Source organism: Giraffa tippelskirchi, chromosome 9 (genome assembly GCF_054371585.1).
Source record: "Giraffa tippelskirchi isolate mGirTip1 chromosome 9, T2T-mGirTip1v1.2.pri, whole genome shotgun sequence".
NCBI classification, from domain to species: Eukaryota; Metazoa; Chordata; class Mammalia; order Artiodactyla; family Giraffidae; genus Giraffa; species Giraffa tippelskirchi.
The window spans coordinates 11,906,663-11,934,452 of NC_137283.1; the positions used below are offsets into that span (position 1 = coordinate 11,906,663).

Here is a 27,790-nt window from a genome sequence, read left to right on the forward strand (position 1 = left end):
ACTCCTGTCCTGGACTTCATGTCCTGTCACCATACTATCCATGGAACAGAAAGTCTCTTAAATACTCCCTGCACAGTTTCTCCTAAGATATGCTTGCCTTGAGGAAAACATTGAAAAGAAGTGGGGGATAGAGAGGCAACCAACAAATGTCTTTTCTACCAATACTAACCCCCTTTCCCTGTCAAATATTTAGTTATGCTAGACCTAGTAAAAGCTCAGCATTATCTTTACACCTGATTCTGAGCCTTAATTCTGGGTTGTTTAATTTTCGAGACTTTCTTAAGGTTGTAGAATGATGGCAAATCCTAGTTTCTCAAGGAAAGACCGTTACAAGTTAGCCATGTGTCCGAGGTGAGTTACTTTTTATATAGATAGGTAATAAAAATTTCAGTGCCAGTATGACATCCAGTAGAACAGGGTCAGTAAACTTTTTCTGTAAAGAGCCAGATATTAATATTTTAGGCTTTGTAGGCCTAAAATATGCAGGTGTCATAACCACTCAACTCTGCCATTATAACATGAAAACAGCAATAGAACACTACCCAAAGGAGTAGGTATGGCTCTGTTCCAAGAAAACTTTGTTTACAAAACAGGCTTTGGCCTGGATTTGGCCCTTAGGTGGTTTTTTCCTAACCTCTGTAGGAGCTTTTTACTAACTCATGACTGGAAGTTAGGCTAGAAAGTGTCCTATTTTTATTTGCAAGACTGATTTTTAGAATACTTTTTAAAATCAGCACTCTTGAAACATAGATACAAGCAGAAACTCATGGTCCACAAGATTGAACAGGAAAAACACATGTAAGAATTATCCATATTTGGGCGATTTTTTGGCAGATTTAGCTTGAGAGCTGGAAGTAGCCTTAAGCAAAAGAGCTGTGTGGTTCCATTTATAAGGTGTTGTAGAACAGGCAAAACTACTCTCTGGTGAAAAAAGTCAGTTCTAGATTGTCTGGGAGTTGGGTGTTGAGGTTGAGAAGTGAATGAGGGAACTTTCTAGGGTGATGATGTATATATCTTGGTAGGGTTTTGTACTACACAGGTGTATTAATTTGTCAGAAGAATTTTTGTATACTTAAGTTTTGTACATTTCACTGCATGTAACTTTTACCTTCAAAAAAGGAGCCATAAATGAATAATGAACTCTGGTCAATGATATACTTTTAGGAAGAATTGATATTGATGATGTGAAACTTAATGTGAAAGCCATCGAAAAATAACATGTCAAATGGATGGCTGGGTACGAGATAAAACAAATATAGAATATGTTAATTGTGAAATATGTCCATGTTGGTATATCGATGTTTGCTGTGTAATTCCTTCAACTTTTATATGTGCTCTAAATTTTTCATAATATTATGTTGAGGGGAAAATAATCTTTGAATGTCAAAAATGGTTAGATAGTGAAAAGCAGCAGGGGAGGGGACGTGCAATTTTGTTTGTGGTGGTCAGAGAAGGCCTTACTGAGAAGCTAACTTTTGAGTAAGTATCTGAAGGAAATGAGATTTGCTACCTGGGAGAAGAGCATCCCAGTGAGAATATCAGATGCATAGGGCTTAAGGCGGGAAAGGAGCTGGCCTGTTTGCTGAATGACAGAGGTGCCATTGTGGCTGCCATGGGGTGAAAGAGGAGAGGAGCTAGAGCTAAAATCAGTGAGAGAGGTGACTGCTGGCCCGATTGTGTAGAGAACTGCAGGCCATAGTCGGGGCTTTGACTGTTACTCTTAGGTGAGGTAGGAAGCATTTGGTGGATTTACTAACTAACTAGCTTAGGTGAGGTAGGAAGCATTAGGTGAATTTATAGCAGAAGTGTGTTGTTTTCTTACGATCATCTGACTGCCAGTGAACAAGGGCAGAGCACAGAAATCAGTAGCTATTTAAGATATCCAGGTGCTATGTGATAGTGGCTCCACCCAAAACAATGAGAAGTGGTTGAATTCTGGATGACAAGACTTACTGGCAGGATGTGCGATGAGAGAAGTTGAAGTTAGGCTGGCACTAACGTTTTGTGCCTGCGCAACTGGAAGAACGGAGTTGCCATTAACTTCATCAGTGAGGAAGACACAGGAAAAGCTCCTTTGGAGAGGCCTGTGAGGAGCTCACTTTGAAACATGCAATGATTAAAGGTGTCTGTTAGACATGCAAGTAGAAATGAGTTAATCACCTCAGGAAAGCCTGGGGAATAGCCCAGAGTGTTCTCTTTGTGAGCCTGAAATGCTTTTAGGTGTCCTTTCTTTTCTTAAAAATACTGTGATTTAGTACTCATTCTGTAATATGTCCAGTCCTGAGTGTTCATTGGAAGGATTGATGTTGAAGCTGAAACTCCAATACTTTGGTCACCTCATGCGAAGAGTTGACTCATTGGAAAAGACCCTAATGCTGGGTAGAATTGGGGGCAGGAGGAGAAGGGGACGACAGAGGATGAGATCGTTGGATGGCATCACCGACTGGATGGACATGAGTTTGGGTAAACTCCGGGAGTTGGTGATGGACAGGGAGGCCTGGCGTACTGCGATTCATGGGGTCGCAAAGAGTCGGACACAACTGAGCGACTGAACTGAACTGAACTGTAATATGTCCACATTTATTTTTATACAAAAAATTGTTTAGTTACTATAGTAACAGAATCCCTCCCCCCCAAAAAAAATGCCCATGCTCTAATCCCTGGAATTTGGGAATATGTTATGGTTACATGATAAAAAGGATTTTGCAAATGTAATTAAGGTTACAGACCTTAAAATAGGAGGATTATCCTGGATTATCCCAGTGGGCCCAATCTAATCATGTGAACCCTTAAAAAGCAGAGAACTTTCTTTGCTGGAGGCAGAAGTCAGAGAGAGATGAGGTATGGGAGGGCCCTTCTGTTGCAGGAGAGGGCACATAAAAAGCCTGAGAAGGGTTACAGGCAGCCTCCAGGAGCAAGCGTGGATCCCTGGCTAAAAGCCAGCAAGGAAACAGGGCCCTCCAGCCTACATCTCCAGGGAGCTGAATTCAGCCACTGAATGAGCTTGGAAGCAGGCTTTCCTAGTGTAACCTACCTGGAGATTGCTGCTGTGGGAACACCCTGTTATTTTTCTCCCTGACAGAGTCCCTTTAATTCTCTCTTCCAAATACATACTTCCTACTGAAGGGCCGGCCTCCCATCCCTTGTAGAGTTCTTATATCTCCTTCCTTTTTTTTTTCAAGTCAATCAAGACGGACATGAGTGCTCATCTTCTCTGCCTTTGCCTATACTCTTGACTTTGCCTAAATGAAGTTTTTCTGGGACTTTGTTCACTCATTTATTGCTTCTGTCTCCAGAATTTTCTACTTTTCTTTTATTTCCATCTCTTCTGCCTGCAAAGCTTGCCTATATCTTGAGAAGAAAAAGCCTCACTTAACTTGCTGAAACATTCTTTCTCTCACTAGAATGTTCTTTCCCCACTAGAATGAAAGCTCCAGGAGGGCTTCTGTGCTCAGCACTGTATCCTCAGCTACTCTATCCTAACTCCTCTATCCTTGAGAATAGAGCCTGGCAGCTGATGGATGCTTAAATCAGTATTTGTTGGAAGACTTGAATCCTGTTTTTCTTCTGTCTACAGCCAATGTTTTTTGTCTTTAACAAGTTTTACATATCTTTGTTTGTAGTTGTTTCTTTAATGACTACATGGAATGGATGGACCGTAATTGATCTAGTCATTTCCTTATTAAAGATACTGTTCCTATTTTGTCTGTCATACTAAAATTTACTAAAAAAAATTAATAGAGTTATGAAATAGTAAAGGAAGTCTTACAAAAGTAAGTAAAAAGATAATATAGGATGCATAAAAGTTGAACGGTCAGTTTCAAAGTTCAGACATCTGACTGATGAAGTTTAAGAAGGAGCAAAGAAAACAGAGATAGTTATTGATAAATTTATATAAGATTTCCTAGAGCTGAAAGTGTCTAGATTGAAAGGGTTTTCAAAGTGCATAGCAAAATTAATGATAAAAGGACCAAAAATGATCATAATTAAAAAAAAATAATAATAATAATACCCCACCAAGTAAAAAGAGAAGATCCTAAAATATTGGAGTGTTCAGGATGCGGTACCAAGAGAATGAAAATGAGATCACCTTAAAGTTAAATGAAACAGTGGCATTGGATTCAATGGCAGCACCGGATGCTAGAGGAAGTTAGAGTAGCTTCAACTTCTCTTCAGCTTCAACAGCTGACTTGTTCCTACATGGACTTCTTTATCCTGCCAAATCGAGTGTAAAAGTAAGGACCTTTTCAGACATTCAACGGCTAAGTCGCCTCCCATGTACCTTTTTCTGTGTTAGTTTCTTAAGGTCCTGGGGATGTACTTCTGGGAAAGTGAACAAGGAAAGGAGACACTGGAATTCAGGAAACAATGGCTCTAGCTCAGAAAAGCAGTAAAGGGAAGCACTGAAGGTGACAACTGTATCAGCAGACTGAGAGGCCAGCCAGGCCAGATTGAAGCGAGAGTGTGGGGAGGCGGTGGGAGAAGCCTCTGGGAAAGAGGGCGTTAGAGGTGGGTTCTTGCTGGGCTGTCATATGGTGCAGCAGTTAAAGAAAATTGAAGTTAAAGTAGTGGAAACCACTGAGGGAAAGGAGGAACTCTAGGGAAAATGAAGAACTCTCTGAGGAAGAAAATGTATTTATAATAGAGTACTTGGCTGGTCAGTAGACAGCAGTTACATACAGTCCAACAGTGTCACACTGATTATTTATTCAACTCAAAATAGTGGTAGATCTATCTATGTTGCAAGAGTAGAAGGAAGAAGTATTGGGGGAAGTTCCAGAGCTACATGCTTACCTACCATAGCCTGAGTAAATAGGCAGGGTCTAAAATGGATACGTCAGAAAGTTGTAGGATAAGCACAGTATTTCAAGAAATGGCACTAGCTATCTAACAGAAACAACCAAGAGTTGAAATTAATTACCTCTGAGTATTAAGACTGGGTGTGGGGAGTCTTACCCAAACAACAGGGAGACGGTTTTTCATTATTGTCTTTCAGTACTATTTGATTTTCTGAATACAGTCAAGAACTAGTTGGATAAGAATTATTATAAATTCAAAAAACTAAGTAATATATGCCTGTTATAACACATGCATACTAAATTAAAAAGGCATGGGTGAATGACAGTCACAGTAGTTCCATCACTCAGAAGTAACTACTGGTAGTTTTATATATGTGCTGCTGCTGCTAAGTTGCTTCAGTCGTGTCCGACTCTGTGCCACCCCATAGACGGCAGCTCACCAGGCTCTGCCGTCCCTAGGATTCTCCAGGCAAGAATACTGGAGTGGGTTGCCATTTCCTTCTCCAGTGCATGAAAGGGAAAAGTGAAAGTGAAGTTGTTTAGTCGTGTCCGACTCTTAGCGACCCCATGGACTACAGCCTACCAGGCTCCTCCGTCCATGGGATTTTCCAGGCGAGAGTACTTGAGTGGGGTGCCGTTGCCTTCTCTCTTTATATATGTATAGCCTTCTAAACTTGTGTGTTTATTTATAAACATATATTGAATATTCTGCAACATTTTTACAATAATAATTATTATACACTAATGTGTTGGGCCATGCATGTGTCACTTAAATATATCATGGTTTTCTTCGTGTGTCAGTCTAGAGTCGCACCACTGTTTTTAATGATTAAATAGTATTCACTTTTATAGATGTGTGGGCCAGAATTTATCCAACTAGGATACTTCTAGTTCTTCACTGTTTTTAATCACACATCTATAATAGATGCCTTTAAAGAGGTTCGCCCAGACTTGTTTTGCTAAGAATTCCTTTCCATCTGGGATGAGGACCTGACAGCCATGGTGTTACTCTCTGACTCTTTCCCACTGGGCCAATCAGATCATCTCCCAGAAATCTGAAAATAAAAATTCATATATGCTCTTCCATCTCCATTAAAGGAAGTGTACTGAGAAACGGAGGTGAGGGGCCTTGAAGCCCCAGAGAAAGACACATCAGGAGAGACTGACACTGACATTGAAGCCAACTTGCTTCCTGATGGTTTTTCAATATCTAGTGCATGCAGCAAATATTTGTGAAATGCCTTTTATATGTCAAGTACTATAATAAGGATACAGTGATGGGAGAAACAAGGTAGACAAGTTCCTTGCCCTCTTGTAGCTTTTTTTCCTAATGGAAACGATATGGCAGAAAATACAAATATGCAGCATGGTAAGAACTGTAGAAGTAAGTAGAGGAAGTGATAGGGGAAGGAAATCAAGGAAGGCCTTTTAGAGATTACTTTTCTGGTAGGGCTTCCCTGGTGACTCAGTGATGAAAGAATCCACCTGCAATGCAGGGGAACCAGGTTCAATCCCTGGGTTGGGAAGATCCCCTGGAGAAGGAAATGGCAATCCACTCCAGTATTCTCGCCTGGGAAATCCCATGGACAGAGGAACCTGGAAGGCTGTAGTCCATGGGAGTGCATAGAGTTGGATATGATTGAGTGACTAAACAACAACAGCTTTCCTGCTAAGACCTGGCTAGTGAAGGGTAAGCCAGACAAGGTAAAAGCTAGGAGAATAGTGTTGTTTTGGAGATTGGAGACATGAGAAATCTTGGCACATGGAAGAGTAAATTTGAAGGCCCTAAGATGAGAAAGAGCTTGATGTGTTTGAGGAACAGGAAGGAATTTGGTGTGACTGTTGCGCAAGAGCGTAGGGGGACTTAGTTTGAGGTGAGTGTGAAGATGCAGGGTACAACCAAAGCATGTGAGGAATTTGGACTTGACTTTAAATGCAGTGAAAAGCTTCAGTAGAGAAGTGCCATGATTTTATTTTTAAAATGTCTCTTCTGAGTCATGACTGTATTTCCTGCCCTTGGGCTCTGTTAGATATCGTTGTTAAATTCATCTTGAATTCTCCTTAAAAAAAAAACTTAAGCTGGTTTGAATAGATTTCAGTTACAGTTACTTGCACCCAAAAGGCTGGGTTATGACATCTTTATTGTCTTTGCATATACAACCCTGACCCATTTCACAGCTTTCATTATTTTTGTTTGTTGGCTATTTTCTTTGCTTTTTAAAAAATTTCCTCTTCGTGACCTTCCTTACTCTTTCTCGTAGAGAGTTTGGCTTTTTCTTATTGTTATCTAAGGAATCTTTGTATGTTATCAAGAGTAAACTTTTGTCTTTTGCATTCATTTTTCCCCCAGTTAGGTGTTTGCCTTGTAACTTTGCTCCTGTTAATTTTTGACACTCAGAGCTTCATTTTGTTTTAAATAACAGTTTTAGTAAGATAAAATTCACATAAATTTACCTTCTAAAGTATACAACTCACTGATTCTTAATATATTCGCCAAGTAAATTGATCACTTAATTCCAGAACACCTTCATCCCAAAAAAGAAATCCTGTACCCAGTAGTAGTCATTCCCCATTCTCCTCTCGTCCAAGCCCCTGGAAACCATTAATCTACTTTCTGACTCTGTGGATTTATGAAACCTATTCTGGACATTTCATGTAAATAAATTCATAAAATTTGTGGCCTTAGCATAATGTTTTAAGATTCATCTGTGTCATAGCATATTTCAGTACTTCACTCCTTTTTTATGGTTAAGTAATATTACATTGTGTGGACATACCACATTCTGTTCATCCTTTGTCAGTTGATGAGCATTTGGGTTATTTCCATTTTTTGGCTATTGCATTTGATGCTGCTGTGAACATTTGTATGTACAGAAAGTTTTGGCTTGTAGTTTGGTTTGGATCAGTGTTCCTCTTTTCTTTTGCAGAGTGCCATCTTTCTAAAATATTTTCATGACTAGATTATTAAATTTCAATCTTTAGTCCTTATGAAAATTCATTTTGGTTTAAGATTTAGAAAAGGGATATTATTTTTCCCAATAGATGGTCCTAGATAATTTATTAAATAAGTTATCCTGCCCTCATTGATTCAAAATCTGTTTATATCAAAATTAAAAATGTATATTGGGAAAATATGTTTCTGAATTTTGTTTTATTCCATTGATCCTTTAATATCATATTGTGGTCTTCCTTTGTAATTCTGGTAGCTTTGTAATACCTTTTAAGATCTTTAGAGAGTATATTTTCATTTTAAAAAGTGACAGGGTTAGCCCCTCAAGACATTGAACTATATATTGATATTTTTGTCAACTTCTAGGGAAAAAATCCAGTGAACTCTGATGACAATCAGGTTAAAGTCACAAAGTTAGGAAAAAATTGTTAATTTTGAATCTCCCTGTGTTACAATAAGGCATGTCTCCTTTATTCAGGTGTTTCTTTTATGTACCTTATCCTGTGGATTGGGCCTCCCTGGTGGCTCAGACAGTAAAGAATCCGCCTGCAATGCCGGAGACCTGGGTTCGATGCCTGGGTTGGAAAGATCCCCTGGAGGAGGGCATGGCACCCCACTCCAGTATTCTGGCCTGGAGAATCCCACGGACAGAGGAGCCTGGGGCTACAGTCCTTGGGGTCACTAAGAGTCAGACACAGCTAAGCACAGCACAGCATGTGTCTTCTTTGCAAAATGAATTTCTGGATATTTATTTTTGTTGCTGTTGTAAATGAAGTTCCCTGCCCCCTTTATATCCTTACTGGTTATTTCATTAAAATTTACGCAAGTTTTGCTTTTGGCTGTCACTCAGTTTGTTGAGTTTTTCTTAACTGTAATGGCTTTTGGTTGGTTCTCTCGTGAAGCAGAGTGTTATTGTTACCAACAATAATAAAGTGGGGGAAAGTGGTCTGAGGACAAAGTTTAGTGTGTTAATGGAGAGCAAAACCTTCTTTTGCTTAGCAGGTCAGAGAAGGCCTTTTTGAGGAAGCATCATTTCAACAGAAATCTAAAGACTGCAATAGTAGTCAACCAGACAGTGGGAGGAGGAGCTTCTAGACAGAGGGGATCAGCCCGTGTGCCCGTCTGGAGGAACAGTGTGTTTGGGGAGTGGGAGCGGTGAGCAAGGACGGGGGTTGGAGAGGCGCTTGAGGAGTTCAGACCCAACCCTGAGTCTAGTGGATTAGGCACCCAGAGAGGTTTCTGAATGGAAAAATACTTACATTTTGTTTGAAAGACATTTCTGTTTACATTTTTAAAGATTCAACCAGTTACCATGTGTAAAGTAGATAGCCAATGGGAATTTGCTGCATGACTCAGGAAACTCAAACTGGGACTCTGTAACAACCTAGAGGGGTGGAATGGAGAGGGGGGTTCTTGAGGGAGGGGATATAGGTATGTCTGTGGCTGATTCATGTTGATGTTTGGCAGAAATCAACACCATACTGTAAAGCAGTTATCCTTCAATTAAAATGAATAAATTTAATTATATATAAAAAAGATTCATCCAGCTGCTTTGTGGAAAATGGACTAAAGACAAACAAGGGTAGGAAAGGACTCAAGTTAGGAGGCCTTTGCAGTATTTAGCCTCAGACTGGCTTGTCTTGGACTAAGCTGATGTCACTCTTCTCTGCTCAGTCCTTCAGTCTCTATGTTGTTGTTTAGTTGCCAAGTCGTGTCCGACTCTTTGAGACCCCATGGGCTGTAGCCCTCTATGCTCCTCTGTCCATGGGATTTCCCAAGTAAGAATTCTGGAGTGGGTTGCCATATCCTTTTCCAGGGGATCTTCCCAACCCAAGGATTGAACACGCGTCTCCAGCATTGCAGGAGGATTCTTTACTGCTGAGTGTCTGGGGGACCCCTCAGTCTCTATCAGTTCAGTTCAGTCACTCAGTCGTGTCCGACTCTTTGCGACCCCATGAATTGCAGCACGCCAAGCCTCCCTGTCCATCACCAACTCCCGGAGTCCACCCAAACCCATGTCCATCGAATCGGTGATGCCATCCAACCATCTCATCCTCTGTCGTCCCCTTCTCCTCCCGCCCCCAATCCTACCCAGCATTAGGGTCTTTTCCAACGAGTCAACTCTTCGCATGAGGTGGCCAAAGTATTGGAGTTTCAGCTTCAACATCAGACCTTCCAATGAACACCCAGGATTGATCTCTTTTAGGATGGATTGATTGGATCTCCTTGCAGTCCAAGGGACTCTCAAGAGTCTTCTCCAACACCACAGTTCAAAAGCATCAATTCTGCGGTGCTCAGCTTTCTTCACCGTCCAACTCTCACATCCATACATGACCACTGGAAAAACCATAGCCTTGACTAGACGGACTTTTGTTGGCAAAGTAATGTCTCTGCTTTTAAACATGCTATCTAGGTTGGCCATAACCTTCCTTCCAAGGAGTAAGCGTCTTTTAATTTCATGGCTGCAGTCACCATCATCAGTGATTCTGGAGCCCAAAAAAATAAAGTCTGACACTGTTTCCACTGTTTCCCCATCTATTTCCCATGAAGTGATGGGACCGGATGCCATGATCTTAGTTTTCTGAACGTTGAGCTTTAAGCCAACTTTTTCACTCTCCTCTTTCACCTTCATCAAGAGGCTCTTTAGTTCTTCTTCACTTTCTGCCATAAGGGTGGTGTCATCCGCATATCTGAGGTTATTGATATTTCTCCCAGCAATCTTGATTCCAGCTTGTGTTTCTTCCAGCCCAGTGTTTCTCATGATGTACTCTGCATATAAGTTAAATAAGCAGGGTGACAATATACAGCCTTGACGTACTCCTTTTCCTATTTGGAACCAGTCTGTTGTTTCATGTCCAGTTCTAACTGTTGCTTCCTGACCTGCATACAGGTTTCTCAAGAGACAGGTCAGGTGGTCTGGTATTCCCATCTCTTTCAGAATTTTCCACAGTTACTGTGATCCACACAGTCAAAGGCTTTGGCATAGTCAAGAAAGCAGAAATAGATGTTTTTCTGGAACTCTCTTACTTTTTCGATAATCCAGGGGATGTTGGCAATTTGATCTCTGGTTCCTCTGCCTTTTCTAAAACCAGCTTGAACATCTGGAAGTTCACGGTTCACGTATTGCTGAAGCCTGGCTTGGAGAATTTTGAGCATTACTTTACTAGCATGTGAGATGAGTGTAATTGTGCGGTAGTTTGAGCATTCTTTGGCATTGCCTTTCTTTGGGATTGGAATGAAAACTGACCTTTTCCAGTCCTGTGGCCACTGCTGAGTTTTCCAAATTTGCTGGCATATCGAGTGCAGCACTTTCACAGCATCACCTTTGAGGATTTGAAATAGCTCAACTGGAATTCCATCACCTCCACTAGCTTTGTTTGTAGTGATGCTTTCTAAGGCCCACTTGACTTCACATTCCAGGATGTCTGGCTCTAGGTGAGTGATCACACCATCGTGATTATCTGGGTCATGCAGATCTTTTTTGTACAGTTCTTCTGTGTATTCTTGCCGCCTCTTCTTAATATCTTCTGCTTCTGTTAGGTCCATACCATTTCTGTCCTTTATCGAGCCTATCTTTGCATGAAATTTTTCTTTGGTATCTCTAATTTTCTTGAAGAGATCTCTAGTCTTTCCCAATCTGTTGTTTTCCTCTATTTCTTTGCATTGATCGCTGAGGAAGGCTTTCTTATCTCTCCTTGCTATTCTTTGGAACTCTGCATTCAGATGGGAATATCTTTCCTTTTCTCCTTTGCTTTTCACTTCTCTTCTCTTCCCAGCTATCTGTAAGGCCTCCTCAGACAGCCATTTTGCTTTTTTGTATTTCTTTTCCATGGGGATTTTCTTGATCCCTGTCTCCTGTACAGTCTCTATAGGGTAAAATAAAAATTTTATCGAATTGGGAAATAAGTTTTATATTAGAAATTTGAATTTCACATTGGCCACTAGAAGGCTACATTTTATCATCACATATTTTATAACTTCATAAACAGCCAATCTTGATGTATTTGTCAGGTTTCCTATGTTATTCGAGATGAAGTGGAGAAGTACAACCGAAATGGGGTCAATGCCCTGCAGCTGGACCCAGCACTTAACAGACTTTTCACGGCCGGTCGAGACTCCATCATAAGAATATGGAGTGTCAATCAGCACAAGGTAAGGCAGGGATTGAATTTATATTTTAAATCTATACTCAGTAAATTTTGGTGTGTCTAATATGGTGCCTTTCACAGTTTCAGATTTAATCTCTTTGAGCACTCAGTTATTTGATACACTCTATAAATAAAGACTTTGCAACCAGAATTCAGTAAGCCTCTGAGAAAAACACCCCAGGGGAGTTTTAGAAGTGTTTTAGCTAAGACAAGGACTCCATAAACTAGGTTTGTGATAACAGCTCTTTGCTGCAAAGGAGCTTAGAGACTTTTCTGGTAGGGGAATTCTTTTCAGCAATTTATTTTTCTGTTTTAAATATATTCCCAAAAAGCTTTCTTGGCATCCCTTTTCAGTGCTACTAAGAAAAGATTGAATATGCTTTTACATTTATAATTAACCTTGAACAAATATTTGTTTTCTTCTTTTAAAAGTGATTAGGGTGGGGATTTCCCTGGCCATCCAGTGGTTAAGATGCCACACTCCCAATGTGTGCTTGAGGGGGATTCAATCCCCAGTTGGGGGAACTAAGATCTTTCATGCTGACAGTACAGCCAAAAAAAAAAAAAAGTAGTTACTGTACCCACAAGACCCATTGGGTCTTATTATATAGTATAAAGTTGATGTAAAAATATGAAAACAGGAAACAGGACTTAATGATATGTAAAGATAAGTCCCCAGTCAGATGGAAAGGAGCTTTTTTTGTATTTTGTGTGAATGCCTATATTATGAATAACATAGAAAGGAAGATTCCAGGAAGAAGGAGGAGCATTTCTTGAACTCCTAGCTTTGTACCAGAGCAGTGTCCAGATTATTTCTCACAATAATCCTTCAAGGCAGATATTATGATCCACTTTCCCCTTATGATGGGAAAACAGGCTAAGAGAAACCATGGTTGAATAACTGGTCCATGACAGAGAGTTAGAGCCCAATCTGACCTTGAAACCCTGAGGTTAGACTTTGTCATTTTAAAAGGCTGTGTCTTGTAGCAAGCTCTGCAAGTCTGATGTTCCGTCTGAAAGAGAACCACTACTTGGCACAGTTTGGATAGCTTCTTTAAATGGATTTTGGCCCAGTGAGTTTTGAATTCTTTGACCAGTGTAAACAGTGGAGATCCCATATTAAAAACATAGAAAATAAGAAAATTGTGGCTCTGAAATGCTTTTCAGAACCTATTTTTGAATTGGAATGTCACCTTCCTAGAGATTTACAGCATTTCAAACAAATTAAGGAAAACACAAGAACTCACTAGGAAGAGTTAGAAAGCTGCCTGTTCAGCCCTCAGACATCTCTTTCTGGTTCTCATTTTATGACAAGATTGAGTAGCATCAGTTCTCAAATAGACTTGTAGAGAGCTATTCTCTTTGCCCGTGAAGCATCTTGAACTTGCCTGTCTTAGATGTAGGGTGTAACTAAATACTCTTCTTTAAAAGGCCTCTCCTGGTAATTGAGCCAAGGGAGAGCAATAGAAAAATCTTGAGTTACTGAATTGAAATGGTGATCCTTTAGCCGTTGGCTTCCATTTCTTCTCTGAAGGACTAGATACTGTGAGGAAATGTTCAGTTCACAGGTAAAAACCGCAGTAGGAAGCTAAGAGCAGAAGTGGGCATCTTCGTCCGCCGTCCGGCTAGGCTTCTCACCACTCTCAGCAGCTTCCTTTCTGTGCCCACTGTCTGCTTTGGACCTTCACCACTGCTGAGTCAGGTCCCCCCAGAGCTGTTCTTGTCTCATCCTTTCCAGTGAACCCCTTCCTATTGCGCTCGTGTCGCACACAGTGCCTAGCCCAGGTCTTGTTGCCTTCACTAACTTCAGGGCGTTTGTCCTGCAAACCTAGGCTTTTGTCAGTAATAAAACTGTTCTGAAAGAAAACTACTGTTTATATCTGCCATATGGAAGCATCAATCATTTGGTGAAATTCTACTCTGAATTCATTTGTAAATTTGAAGACCTTAGAGAAATGTGTCACATTAATTGAAGAATCTAAACATAATCATGTTTTTGTGATATATTTGTGACATATTTTATCCTCTAATACACTAAGACATTTTTATGATTTATCTTGTAATTTCAGCAAGATCCATATATAGCATCTATGGAACACCATACTGATTGGGTGAATGACATTGTACTCTGTTGTAATGGGAAAACATGTAAGTATTTCTTTGGATTGTTGAGCTTCTGGAAGATTTTAATTCAATTTGATTTCTTTTTCTTTTATTTTTTTCATTTTTTATGTAAGCCTTTTTCTTGAAGTATAACATACATACAGAAAAGTACACATATCCTGAGAGTACAGCTCAATAAAATTTTACAAGGTGAACACCCATATCAAGAAACAGATCACCCAAATCCCTCTTATGCCACCCTTTCAGTCACTGTCCCTTGTCCCAAGGTAACTGCTCTCATGTCTTCTAAGCACTGTTGATTAGTTTGCCTGCATTGTCACTGTATATAAATAGACTCATGTGATGTGTATTTTTCTTTTAACCTGATTAGTATCTTTTTGTTCTCTTTATGGTAAGATCCATTTCTTGGTTTTGCAGTCTGTGCTAGAGAAATTTTTTGTAGTCAAATTAGTTGCACCTTCAGCTGGAACATTGAAAAGTTTGTCTTGCTTATTTAAAAAAATATTTGAGACAAAATATAAAAAGTTCTAGAAAGAACTTTTAGATACATGTGTGTATGTGTGAGTATGTGTATGTGAATGTTAAGATGTTTGAATTAACATTAGAAATATTATAAATATTCAACATACATAAATATTCAAATATTTATGTATGAACATTTTGTATATATGTTTTATATATATGAAAGTTTAAGACAGTGTTAATTCTTTTAAGTTAATTCTTTAAAATGGTGTTAAGACATATTACTAAGGGGTTTGTTCATTCTTTGCCTCTTCTAGTAATATCTGCTTCTTCTGATACAACAGTAAAAGTATGGAATGCACATAAGGGGTTTTGCATGTCAACATTAAGGACGCATAAGGTAAGACAACTAACGCAGTTTTCAGTGTCTTTAGTACAATACTAGGATCTCAGTACTCTATGTGGCTCTTTTGCTTACTGGTCTACTGAGTAGATCACAATATATATGTTTTGTTACAGGATTATGTAAAGGCCTTAGCGTATGCCAAGGATAAGGAACTCGTAGCATCAGCTGGGTTGGACCGACAAATATTCCTTTGGGATGTGAATACTCTAACAGCACTGACTGCCTCAAATAACACCGTCACAAGTAAGGTGTTTGAAAAAATTTCTTTGAAAATGATCCAAGTTGACATAAATAAAGAATGATTTATAAAACAAATTTGATAAGTTTGCATCAAGACAGTGGTTCTGCCTATAGTGTTCTAGTCCCCAAGAGTGTGATTAGAAGCTAGTTCCTCACTGTGGTCTAAAAATGGTAACTTCTCCAGGTGTAACCTGGCCATTTTGGTACATAGCATGTTAGCTCCCTAACTAACATATAAGCTTCCAGAGCGCAAAAGTGTCTGTCTTATTACTTTGTATTAATATATCCTACAGCTTTGCCTGGCCCAGGGCCACACTCTAGGCAGGTGTTACTGATGAAAGTAGTGATTACCTGGCCAAAAGTAGGCAACTCTTGACTTTTAGAAGTGTTGTGCTTAGTCGCTTAGTTGTGTCCGACTCCTCTCTGCAACCCTTTGGAGTCTGCCAGGCTCCTCTGTCCATGAGATTTTCCAGGCAAGAATACTGGAGTGGGTTGCCATTTTCCTACCCCAGGAAAAGTGTTACTGGATACTAACAGCCTTCAAGTTAATAACCACATAGGAAAATACCCAAAGGAAAGAAAGAAGGCTTTTAGTGCCAATACTGTAGGACCCTTTCAGAGCAGCCTTAGGAATCCAGCCAATTCCAGAAGAGTGCAGGAAGGCTGACCCTAGCTTCTAGAGACAATTCAGAAACCTTCACAGCGAGTTAATAGCATGGAAGCCTTATCAACTAAGATCTAGTTACCCAGTCAGACCCAGACAGGTTAGACTTGAAGTTCGGCCTGGTGTCAGTAGGGACTCTTAGGAGCATATTTTTAGCTAAGCCTTGCTTAGAAGATCTGTGTTCAAGATGTGGGCCTGAACTATCTGGATCCCTGCGTGACAGATCCAATTTGTCATGACCGTGTAATACTCATGTTGACATAGCTAACAATTCTAATGTAATCTAGTATGTGTCAAGAAGAGCAGGTTGGGAGACTGGTGTTTATAATTTCTTAAATATTATTTTGCCCTTTTTTCTCAGGAAATATGTGAAGATTTAAACACTATTCTTCCCTTGTTCTCTGTGATTAATGTACACAGTCTCAGGGATTGAACAGCTGGTGCCTACTGGGGCTGTCATGATGCGTCATTTAACTCTCTCTAATGTAAGGCCTGCCTGAAAGAGACACTAATAAGAGGGAATGAAGCAAAAAAAGGAGGAGTGTCCCACGGTCAGAGATGAGGCTTAGTGGTATAGATTCAGCAACAAATATATTCTACTTAGAACTGTTTAGAGAGAATATCAAACATGCTTTTTATCATTATGGAAATAATAATAATAGCTAACATTTATTGAGCATTCAATAGAAGCAGTTACTTTTCTAAATACTTTATATGTATTTATTCCTTTACTCACAATCAGTGTGTTTGTTTATACTTATTCTTTGTTGTAAAGTTGTAATCATACTGTATAGACAGTTTTTATGTATGTGCTTCAGTGGTATTGACTTCTGAATCAGAGAGCATGAATATAATTCTAGCTACATAGTGCCTAATTTCCTTCCAGAAGAGTTGTACCAAATTATCCTTCCACAGGTAATGTATGAGAGTGCCATTTTAACTATTTTTTTTTTTGAGAACGAAGTATATTGCCTTGTTTTTTTACTGATTTTGTCAGTGAAAATAATATTTTGTTTTGATTTGTGTTTTCTTGTAAATAGTGAGTTTAGCGGTAGTTTTCATTTTTATTCTCACATGTGTATCTTTGAAAGTATATTAGTTATGTGGATAGCTTTTTAAGTGGCAGTTCAGTTCAATTTAGTGAATATTGAGCATTTGTGTATGCTCAAATCCAGAAGGGATGTAAATTTTAATAGTATTATTTAGAATTATCTCCATAATAGGTAAATTTCTTTTCCTTAAGAGTCCTCATAAAGATAAGATTTTCTAAATCAAATGATTAAACTTGCAGTTTGTGCTGACTAGCTACTAAACAGCTGATGATTTTAACATTTAGTTCCATTTATCCTTAATAGCTTCTTCTTTAAGTGGGAACAAAGATTCCATTTATAGCCTGGCAATGAATCAACTGGGAACAATCATTGTATCAGGGTCCACTGAGAAGGTAAGGGGGAACTTAAAGGGTATATTTTAACACTAGAAAACAAAGAAACCAAAATAATTTGATCTTTGTAATTACAAAATATATAGACAGCAGTTTTGCCTGGTGGATACTAAAAATAAAGGCTTTATTCAAACAAATAAGGGTATAACTGTATAATTACTGTCATGTGTGTGGTGCCAGGGGCGGAGGGTGGAGTGGGGAGACCTGTGCATTTTTTTTTACATTAAAGAGGCTTCCTCCTACTTAAAAAAGTTGGGAGCCTTGGACACTGGAACACTGTCTATTGGCTGAAGTAGTAATACCATCACAGAACTTAACAGTTGCTGTTTGATTTATAGAAGTCATCTGTTATTTAAATTTGATCGTTTGTGTGATACGTTGTATGATTCACAGGTTTTAAGAGTATGGGATCCAAGAACATGTGCAAAACTAATGAAGCTGAAAGGGCACACAGATAATGTTAAAGCATTGCTGTTGAACAGAGATGGCACACAGGTATGCAGTTCACATGAGCATTTACCTACTGACCTGGCCAAAAATTTCATACAGCAGAAGCTCCCCCACTTGCTATATTGTTGCATAGTTGGTTTAAACCAAAAGCTACATGCATTATAAACTATGGTCTGATTTTTAAATCCTTAAAATACTCAATTGCACATATAATAATCCACATTTTGAAATTATCTTGTTTGCATAACTTTTAAAGAAAGGCCAAACAAAGGATATCCTAAGAATAATTCTAATGCAGGTGAGTCTGTGCAATTATGTATAGACTAAAATAAGGGCTTCCCAGGTGGCTCAGCAGTAAAGGATTGCCTGCCAATGCAGGAACTACAGGAGACGCGAGTTTGATCCCTGAGTTGGAAAGATTTCCTGGAGGAGAAAATGGCAACCCACTCCAGTGTTCTTGCCTGGAAAATCCCATGGATAGAGGAGCCTGGCGGGCTGCCATCCTTGAGGTCTCAAAAAGTCCGACAGAACTGAGCATCCATCCATAAACACACACATATATATAGGCTAAAATAATTTAAAATGCTTCCTTTTTTGAAGCAGAAGGAATCTTTTGTATTGAATACTTTCTGGCAGCAGGAAATACCCTCACAGTGGGTGTGGTTTCTTAGGCAGATCTTGTCAGTTGACTATGTAGATATGGACTGTAGTTTTGTTATCTAACATAGAACTTAAAGTCAGCATTTCAAAGAAAAACATTTTGGTAATGTTTGAACGTTTATTACTATTCAGCCACATAATTTGTGAATTGTAAATCACAATTCTATCTGTTCTATAGCAATAGAAAAATGACCTGTCATCAATGCAGACAGTGAAAAACAAAAACTGAGCACCATTTTATGTTATGACACGCCTCTTCCGGGTACTGCTGCCTTTTCATAGGCAGGGATCATTGGAATTGATTGTGATGGGGTTGGAAAAGGGAGAGTACCAATGTGACAGGATGAGAAACACCATCAGTCCGTTATTCCTGTGAAATAACATCAGGGAGGTTGCCTCATCCATGAATTAGAGAAGCCTTTGTTTCCAAAGGTGAAAGGAAAGTTGAAAAACTGACCAAGGGAAGGAAATAATTTTTTCAGAACCAGGTAGAGAGGCTTGAAGATGCCCATAGAGGTCTTTGGAGACATGGAAGGATCTTGATACTCATGTATTGTGTAGCCTTGAGCAGAGAACTCTTCTTTACCTGTCCTTAGTTTTCTCATCTGCAAAGTGGGAATCATAATATTTAGTTAGTATAGTTGGTGAGAAAAGTAGAAATAATAGGTATGTTCTTGTGTGCAAACTGTGGCATTTTCTAGGACGCGAGTTTCTTTGTAGTAGCATTTTCACGTGAATCTAAAAAGCCCAATGCAGTCAGCTCCTCACTTTTCTGCAGTAGCTGCTAGGTTGCACTTGATATGACTGTCCAGGCCTTCTTCTGTTAGCTTTGTCCAGGATCAAACTGGATCATATGGTCTCCATGGGACTGCCCTTAACTAGAGACAGTAGAGCAAAGGGTTTTTCAGAGGGGGCTGTGGGCCTGGTGGACTTTCTGAAATCTCCTCCTTTCTACTTCACTCCATGCCTTGTTTCCTCTGTAGATAATTATGAATGTGCTTTTACCTAAGATGATATAAATAGCAGCAGTTCAGTTCAGTTGCTCGGTTGTGTCCGACTCTTTGCAACCGCATGGACTGCAGCATGCCAGGCTTCCTTGTCCATCACCAACTCCCGGAGTTTGCTCAAACTCATGTCTGTCACATCGGTGATGCCATCCAACCATCTCATCCTCTGTCGTCCCCTTCTCCTCACACCTTCAATCTTTTCCAGCATCAGGGTCTTTTCAAATGAATCAGTTCTTTGCATCAGGTGGCCAAAGTATTGGAGTTTCAGCTTCAGCATTAGTCCTTACAATGAATATTCAGGACTGATTTCCTTTAGAATGGACTGGTTGGATCTCCTTGCAGTCCAAGGGACTCTCGAGTCTCCTCCAACACCACAGTTCAAAAGCATCAATTCTTCGGCACTCAGCTTTCTTTATAGTCCAACTCTCACATCCATATATGACTACTGGAAAAACCATAGCTTTGACTAGATGGACCTTTGTTGGTAAAGTAATATCTCTGCTTTTTAATATGCTGTCTAGGTTTGTCATAGCTTTTCTTCCAAGGAGCAAGCGTCTTCTAATTTCATGGCTGCAGTCACTATCTGCAGTGATTTTGGAGCCCAAGAAAATAAAGTCTGTCACTGTTTCCATTGTTTCTTCATCTATTTCCCATGAAGTGATGGGACCAGAAGCCATGAACTTAGTTTTCTGAATGTTGAGTTTTAAGCCAATTTTTTCACTCTCCTCTTTCACTTTCATCAAGAGGCTCTTCAGTTCTTTGCTTTCTGCCATAAGGGTGATGTCATTTGCATATCTGAAGTCATTGATATTTCTCCTGGTAATCTTCATTCCAGCTTATGCTTCATCCAGCCCAGTGTTTCTCATGATGTACTCTGCATATAAGTTAAATAAGCAAGGTGACAGTATACAGCCTTGACGTACTCTTTTCCCTATTTGGAACCAGTCTATTATTCCATGTCCATTTCTAACTGTTGCTTCCTGACCTGCATACAGATTTCTCAGGAGGCAGGTCAGGTGGTCTAGTATTCCCATCTCTTTAAGAATTTTCCAGTTTGTTGTGATCCACACAGTCAAAGGCTTTGGGAAAAGTCAATAAAGTGGAAATAGATGTTTTCCTGGCACTCTCTTGCTTTTTCGATGATCCAGCAGATGTTGACAATTTGACCTCTGGTTCCTCTACCTTTTCTAAATCCACCTTGAACATCTGGAAGTTCACAGTTCACATACTGTTGAAGCCTGGCTTGGAGAATTTTGAGCATTACTTTACTAGCGTGTGAGATGAGTGCAGTTGTGCGGCAGTTTGAGCATTCTTTGGCATTGCCTTTCTTTGGGATTAGAATGAAAACTGACCTTTTCCAGTCCTGAGGCCACTGCTGAGTTTTCCAAATTTCCTGGCATATTGAATGCAGCACTTTTACAGCGTCATCTTTTAGGATTTGAAATAGCTCAACTGGAATTCCATCACCTCCACTAGCTTTGTTCGTAGTGATGCTTTCTAAGGCCCATTTGACTTCACATTCCAGGATGTCTGGCTCTAGGTGAGTGATCACACCATCATGATTTTCTGGGTCATGAAGATCTTTTTTGTACAGTTCTTCTGTGTATTCTTGCCACCTCTTCTTAATGTCTTCTGCTTTTGTTAGGTCCTTACCATTTCTGCCCTTTATTGTGCCCATCTTTGCATGAAATGTTTGCTTGGTAACTCTAATTTTCTTGAAGAGATCTCTAGTCTTTCCCATTCTCTTGTTTTCCTCTATTCCTTTGCATTGATCACTGAGGAAGTCTTTCTTATATATGGTTATAAATGCACTTCACCTCAAATCATCTTCCCTTATTGAAAGCACAGACAGTGATATGGTACTACTTTACTCTCTGCCTTAGGGTGCATAATTAAGCAGGTACTTTTTCTCCTCTGCTTCTCCCTTTATCCATTTTCCTTATTGGCAATGAGAAACTAAATGTAAATTTAGCCACCAACAACATGACATCTTTATATTAGGGAACTGATCAAGAAAACACCTATAGTAGCCACTTATCTGGTGACAAGAGAGAAGGGAAAAGAAATGTTTACTTACTGATTTTTGAACTCTTGCAAAGCGGAAGAGACAGTTATTGGTTACTGGACCAGAGTATGTTTTAAATTCTGTAGAGTTGCCCTGCAACTTCTTGTGCAGGGTCTCTGGTGGCATTGTAAGTCAGGGACTTGTGATGAGATACGTATGGTAGGCCAATGAATCCTATTGGCCTACTATACGTGAGCCTGTTGCCTCACTTCCTTTGTTGTGGTAGGATGGTTAGCAAATCTTACTATTTGAGGTCTCTCATCACTGCAGTTGTTTTGATTGGTGTCAACATTCCTGGGCCAAGCCAGCTGACTTTTCATTCCTTGTACTTGCTCAGTCAGTTGCTTGAGGAGGTTGGGGCAAGCTGCCGTCTTGTTCTGAGTCAGTCACGTCCTTGTGTGTCGCTCACGGGATTTCCCTTGCTCATACAAATCTTGCTGAATCTAACTTACTGGCCCAGGGGCTCTTTGAGCAGCAGGCCACTCCTCGCCCCTGACTTGCCCACTGGGCTGTTCTCTGTTGGCAGTTACCGCTATGTGTAAGTGACCATCCCAGAAACACTGTGTGTTGGTCAACAGCAGTCTTGCCCCAGTTCACTGGCGCTTCTCGTCTCTATTGGCAGAAGCACAGAGCACCTGATCAGGCCACAGGATCTGATACCCTGAGTCTGACTTAGCAGAACCATTTGGGGAATTCTGTCCTAGTCCCAGAAGCCACCTCGTAATGAAGAGGTCTTCATGTTTATCTAGTGGAAGGTTGGGGTCAGTGGGAAGAGTTTGGATGAACCCTCTAGGTCCTAAAAGACATCAGGCACTAGAATTCCTGTAAAATAGGCACATCTTCTAACCATACTACCAAATACTACAAACTCATTTGCCAACTTGGTGCTTTAAAAGTGATTGCTGTCTATTTGGGGGCCTGCTTTTTAACAGTCTTGGAATACTGATTACTATCAAAGATTATGTATTCTATATCCAGGTTGATGTAGAACTCTAATATACTCTGTATTTCCTCAGCTGCCTTCAGCTGTGTATTCTGGGTTTGGGATTTACCTCTTTACTGTTGTAAGTTACCCAGCCTGTGAGGACTTCCAACCCATCATCTTTGCCTTCCTTATCCTAAAGTTGTCAGACCTTATTCCCTGTAGATAAGTGGGCTAGGAGCTAAGTGATCAAAGCTTTACTAACAGCTTTGCCACCTCAGCGAAGCATCTCATCCTGGAATGGGGGACTCCTCCCTGCCTGCTCCCCATTACACTACCACAGTGCTCCTACACACGTGATGAAAGTTTCCTTACAATCTTAACTGCTGACATCGTCTTTACTGGTTAGTCTCTTGGTTCTCTTGTGAACTAGTTATAATCAATGAGTAAAACACTGATGCTCCTGACAGCTTATGGGGGAGTCTGTTAGTACAATGTTTGTTTAATTAAACATGTCCAGAGTTCTGAAAGCCTTTGAAGTCACAGAGCAGGCCAGTTAATCCTTAGTATTCCTGAAGGCCTCACCTGTTCAAACACTATCCAGGTCTCCCAGCCCACAACTCTCTTCTCTTCTTGGAAGTTCTTTGCCTGCTTGATTTCATATGCCAGCACCAGCAGTTGCTTTCTCCTCAGGGCTATTTTTTCCCCAAAGAAATCAGTTTTTCTGCCTTTCCTCGGGTCAGCACAGTAAGTGGTGGAGAACATCAGGCATGCCGAATGCAAGTGTGGGGTGGCTGGTCCTCCCTGTCTCTGTCACACTCCGTATGCTCAGCTCTGATTTGAGTGCCAGCAACTTACATGTAGTTGAGCCTTCAGAATCGCCAGTGTTGACTCTGAATGGTGCGGGTTTACATTTTGTATTAATGGGTGTTGAACTTGAGGCTCATATGGAAAGTAGCCACGCTCACACAGAGTGAGTGGCAAGCTGGATTTTGCATTTAACTCTTGTCAGTAAAATCCAGGAGACCTGGCAAGTCATCATGAATCCAGAGCAGTGAGGGAGAGGACAAAACAGAGATGTGACCCAGGGCTCTGGGCTAGTGCAGTGCTTGTCAGACTTGGCGTACCAGACAGAATGACCTGGAGAGCATGTCGAAACACAGATTGCTGGCCCCCACCAGAGGTTCTGCCTCATTAGGTGTGGAATGAGACACAGGATGGTGATGCTGCAGGTGGCCAGGTACCAAGGACGTTTTCCTCAGAGGGTTCCCTACTTGAGCCTGTATTGTTGCCTTTGGTCATCCCAGCCTGTGATGCATGCTTATCAGAAGTCTTTTATCAGAGGCAGGAATGCAGGTTATTAGAGATATGTTTTGACAGTATAGAGTCAGGAGAGAAGCCAAGAGCAGAGCACTAGAAAGCAGGATCTTTTTTCGCAGGTTTCTAACCTTAGCTTTCTCTATTCCCAGTGCCTTTCCGGCAGTTCAGATGGGACAATCCGCCTTTGGTCCCTTGGCCAGCAGAGATGTATAGCAACGTACCGAGTGCATGATGAAGGTGTGTGGGCTCTGCAGGTCAATGACGCCTTCACACACGTGTATTCTGGAGGAAGGGACAGGAAGATTTATTGTACAGACCTAAGAAACCCTGATATTCGGGTGCTAATTTGTGAAGAAAAAGCGCCAGTTCTCAAGGTATGTCATATGTTTTAGTTTTATTAGATTGTTACATGCTCTAGCCAAATACATCAAAATCAATATTAAAACCTGAGTCACCTGTTCGGTTGTAAAAAAGATACTTCTTAGCCGCCCGCAGAGGAGACGGTGACCTCCTGGGGACATCAGGGATGGACGACTGTCGCAGTGGCGACTCCTGTGAGCTGACCCACGGCGCTCCTGAGCTCTGCTGGCTCTCCTGACCTGCCCTTAGAGGAGGAATAAGAGGAGGTCAGGTGTCTGTGAGCAGACAGCAAAGCAGAAATGTGTCCACTGTGCCAAGTGGGGGCTGTGGAAGAGTGCTCCTGAAGAAGGGGGAGAGGCAGGTTCAAATTGCAAACCATCACTGCCTCACAATAGTCCTGGGAGGTGGGTACTTGAGAAGCTGTCCATACTGACATCTACTAAAAGTGAAGCCTAGCCTAAAAAAATGGCCAGTCATCATTGACAAGATGTTCCGTCTCACTGATATTCACAGAATTGCACATTAAAACAATGGTGAGGCGATTTCCAGGTTTAAAATGGAGGCATAAAGACAGCACTTGCCCCGCTACCAACCCCTTCTCAGAGATCATCTGAAAACAAGGAAAGCAGGAAACAGAACTTCAAATACCCATCATCTACAAAACTAAGTGACATCTGACACTCAGTCCACAGTATAGGAGGAAGAGCTGAAACAGAGAATACAGGTCAAATGAGACACTTGAGAGGATGCCTGTGGCCTAAGAGCCCACATAATACTGGCCAAGCACAGTTCTTCAGAGCAGATGGCACAGCCTAATGGACAAAAGCCGTGATCCTTTAGAGAAGCAAGAGAGTTGAGGCCAAAATCATACAGACACAGCATGTGTGCAGGAAGCACGCTGATGGGGAGAGACAGGTGTGGAGGAGAAACTCTGCACTACAAGTCCTGCAGCTGCCAGGATCTCTGGGCTGTGGAGAAAAAGACGAGAAGTATTTAGCATAGGCATAAACATAAGGAGCATCACTTTGAACTAAAGAGGGTTCCTGGTTGCCAGTGTTTCAGCCCTGTCCTCATGTCTGCAAACCTGCAGTTTCCTGGTGCACGAAAAATAGTGGGCAAATCACTTCTTTTGCATAATGTGTACATAGGTGTATATTTATTTTTATATGTGCAGTATTTTAAAAATACAGGAGGACACAGTAAACTGTTCCCATTGTACAGTTCTGTTCCTGGGTGTGGAGTAGGCATGGTGCATTGCATGAGTACTTTTTACTTTTGCTGCCTTGTTAGAATGGTTATTTTGTTTCTTGCTACAATCATTTCCAAAGAAAAAAGAAACTTATTTTCTTGTTATTAAGAACATAAAAACAAAAGAGTGGTAAAACCAGAAAGGGACGGTAAGTCATCCTTTTCACTATACCCATTTAGAACCCTTAAATTAACCACACTTAAAACTTGAAGCCCTTGTGTTTAGTAAGATGTCACCCCATTCCATTTATATAGGGCTCTAAGTTCCATTATCAGAGAGACTCTTTCATTCTTCTCTGCATCCCTGGCTTTTAACACATGCCTGTGGTATCATCACCATACAGTGTTGAATGAAGGAGTTGATATTTAATATTGTTTAGCTGGTCCTGGCAGTTCGGAAGAGTCAACATTCCATACAGCGGTATTTTTGTGCTTTGTTTCAGATGGAACTTGACAGATCAGCTGACCCCCCTCCTGCAATTTGGGTTGCAACAACAAAGTCTACAGTGAATAAATGGGTAAGTGAGCCACTGTACCAAATGCTGGCAAAGTACCAAATGCTCAGTGTGAGCCTGACTCTCAGTCAATTCAGTCACTCAGTCATGTCTGACTCTTTGTGACCCCATGGACTGCAGCACGCCAGGCTTCCCTGTCCATCACCAACTCCCGGAGCTTACTCAGACTCGTATCCATCGAGTCAGTGATGCCATCCAACCATCTCATCCTCTGTCGTCCCTGTCTCTTCTTGCCTTCAATCTTCCCCAGCTTCAGGGTCTTTTCTAAGGAGTCAGGTCTTCGCATCAGGTGGCCAAAGTATTGGAGCTTCAGCTTCAGCAACAGTCCTTCCAATGAATGTTCAGGACTGATTTCTTTTAGGATGGACTGGTTTGATCTGAAGGGACTCTCAAGAGTCTTCTCCAACACCACAGTTCAAAAGCATCAATTCTTCGGCGCTCAGCTTTCTTTATGGTCCAACCCTCACATCCATATATCACTACTGGAAAAACCATAGCCTTGACTAGACAGACCTTTGTCGGCAAAGTAATGTCTCTGCTTTTTAATATGCTGTCTAGGTTGGTCATAACTTTCCTTCCAAGGAGCAAGCGTCTTTTAATTTCATGGCTGCAGTCACCATCTGCAGTGATTTTGAAGCCCAAGAAAATAAAGTCTGTCACTGTTTCCATTGTTTCCCCATCTATTTGGCATGAAGTGATGGGACCGGATGCCATGACTTTCAGTAGCAGGACAAAAATCCAAAGTTTAGACAGTGGCAAATATCTGAAGGCCCTTGTGAATGCAGGTGTGATCCTAAGGATTGTATAAAAATTAAGGTCATAGTCAAAATACAGTTTCTGACTTCTTTGTCAGGAGCCAAGATACACATTTAATGTGCTGAGCATAGGCACTGTGCCCTGAGAAAACCAGTAAAGATGACTACAGCTTCTGACCTTATGAAAGTGTGTTTGAAAAGAGGCAGTCCAAGTACCAGCGCAGCGGGGAAGCTCATTAGAATTCTGTTTTTCTAAACATCAGAGAAAGCGGAATTGTTTTTTCAAATTCATTTCCTTTTGCTTCATAGCATAAAGAACAGGGATCAAAATAAAGGGTAAGCAGAGTGAAGTAAAAAAAAGTACTTTTAATTAAGATTTAAGAATAAATAGTTAAGTTTTAAGTTAAGAATTAATATTTCCATTTTCTCGCTTACCAGACTGTTTGTGGGTAGCAAAAGATTAAGTGTTTGCCTTTATTCTTACTTTATATGTGGGTCAAGTGGTCTTTCTTTTTTTTTTTTTTTTTTTTAATTTTAGTTGGGAGCTAATTACTTTACAATATTGTAGTGGTTTTTGCCATACATTGACATGAATCAGCCATGGGTTTACATGTGTTCCCCTTCCTGGACCCCCCCTCCCACCTCCCTCCCCATCCCATCCCTCTGGGTCATCCCATTGCCCCAGTCCTGAGCCTTTGTCTCATGCATTGAACATGGAATGGTGTTCTGTTTCACATATGACAATATACATGTTTCAATGCTATTCTCCCAGAACGTCCCACCCTCACCTTCTCCCTCAGAGTCCATAAGACTGTCCTATGCATCTGTGTCTCTTATTCTGTCTCGCATATAGGGTTATTGTTACCATCTTTCAAATTCCATATATATGCATTAGTATACCGTATTGTTGTTTTTCTTTCTGGCTTACTTCACTCTGTATAATGGGCTCCAGTTTCATCCATCTCAATAGAACCGATTCAAATGTATTTTTTTTAATGGCTGAGTAATATTCCATTGTGTATATGTACCACAGCTTCCTTATCCATTCGTCTGCTGATGGACATCTAGGTTGCTTCCATGTCCTGGCTAATTGTAAACAGTGCTGCGATGAACATTGGGGTACACACGTCTCTTTCAATTCTGGTTTCCTCGGTGTATATGCCCAGCAGTGGGATTGCTGGGTCATATGGCAGTTCTATTCCCAGTTTTTTAAGGAATCTCCACACTGTTCTCCATAGTGGCTGTACTAGT

The 27,790-nt window shown here is 40.6% G+C and overlaps 1 protein-coding gene across 8 annotated transcripts in view; it reads left to right on the forward strand.

Moving 5' to 3' along the window:
* The window catches only part of WDR48 (WD repeat domain 48), a 50,318-nt gene that overhangs the window by 3,787 nt on the left and 18,741 nt on the right, over positions 1-27,790 (forward strand). For 6 of the 8 annotated variants that reach the window (XM_081527451.1, XM_081527448.1, XM_081527450.1 and 3 more), the window contains 8 exons: positions 11,761-11,901; positions 13,967-14,045; positions 14,801-14,883; positions 15,003-15,132; positions 17,149-17,237; positions 17,631-17,732; positions 23,811-24,035; positions 25,713-25,787. In XM_081527451.1, coding sequence (XP_081383577.1) covers positions 11,761-11,901; positions 13,967-14,045; positions 14,801-14,883; positions 15,003-15,132; positions 17,149-17,237; positions 17,631-17,732; positions 23,811-24,035; positions 25,713-25,787 — 924 coding nt within the window. The remainder of the gene's footprint in view (positions 1-11,760; positions 11,902-13,966; positions 14,046-14,800; positions 14,884-15,002; positions 15,133-17,148; positions 17,238-17,630; positions 17,733-23,810; positions 24,036-25,712; positions 25,788-27,790) is intronic. The other 2 variants (XM_081527455.1, XM_081527456.1) reach the window with 2 other exon arrangements.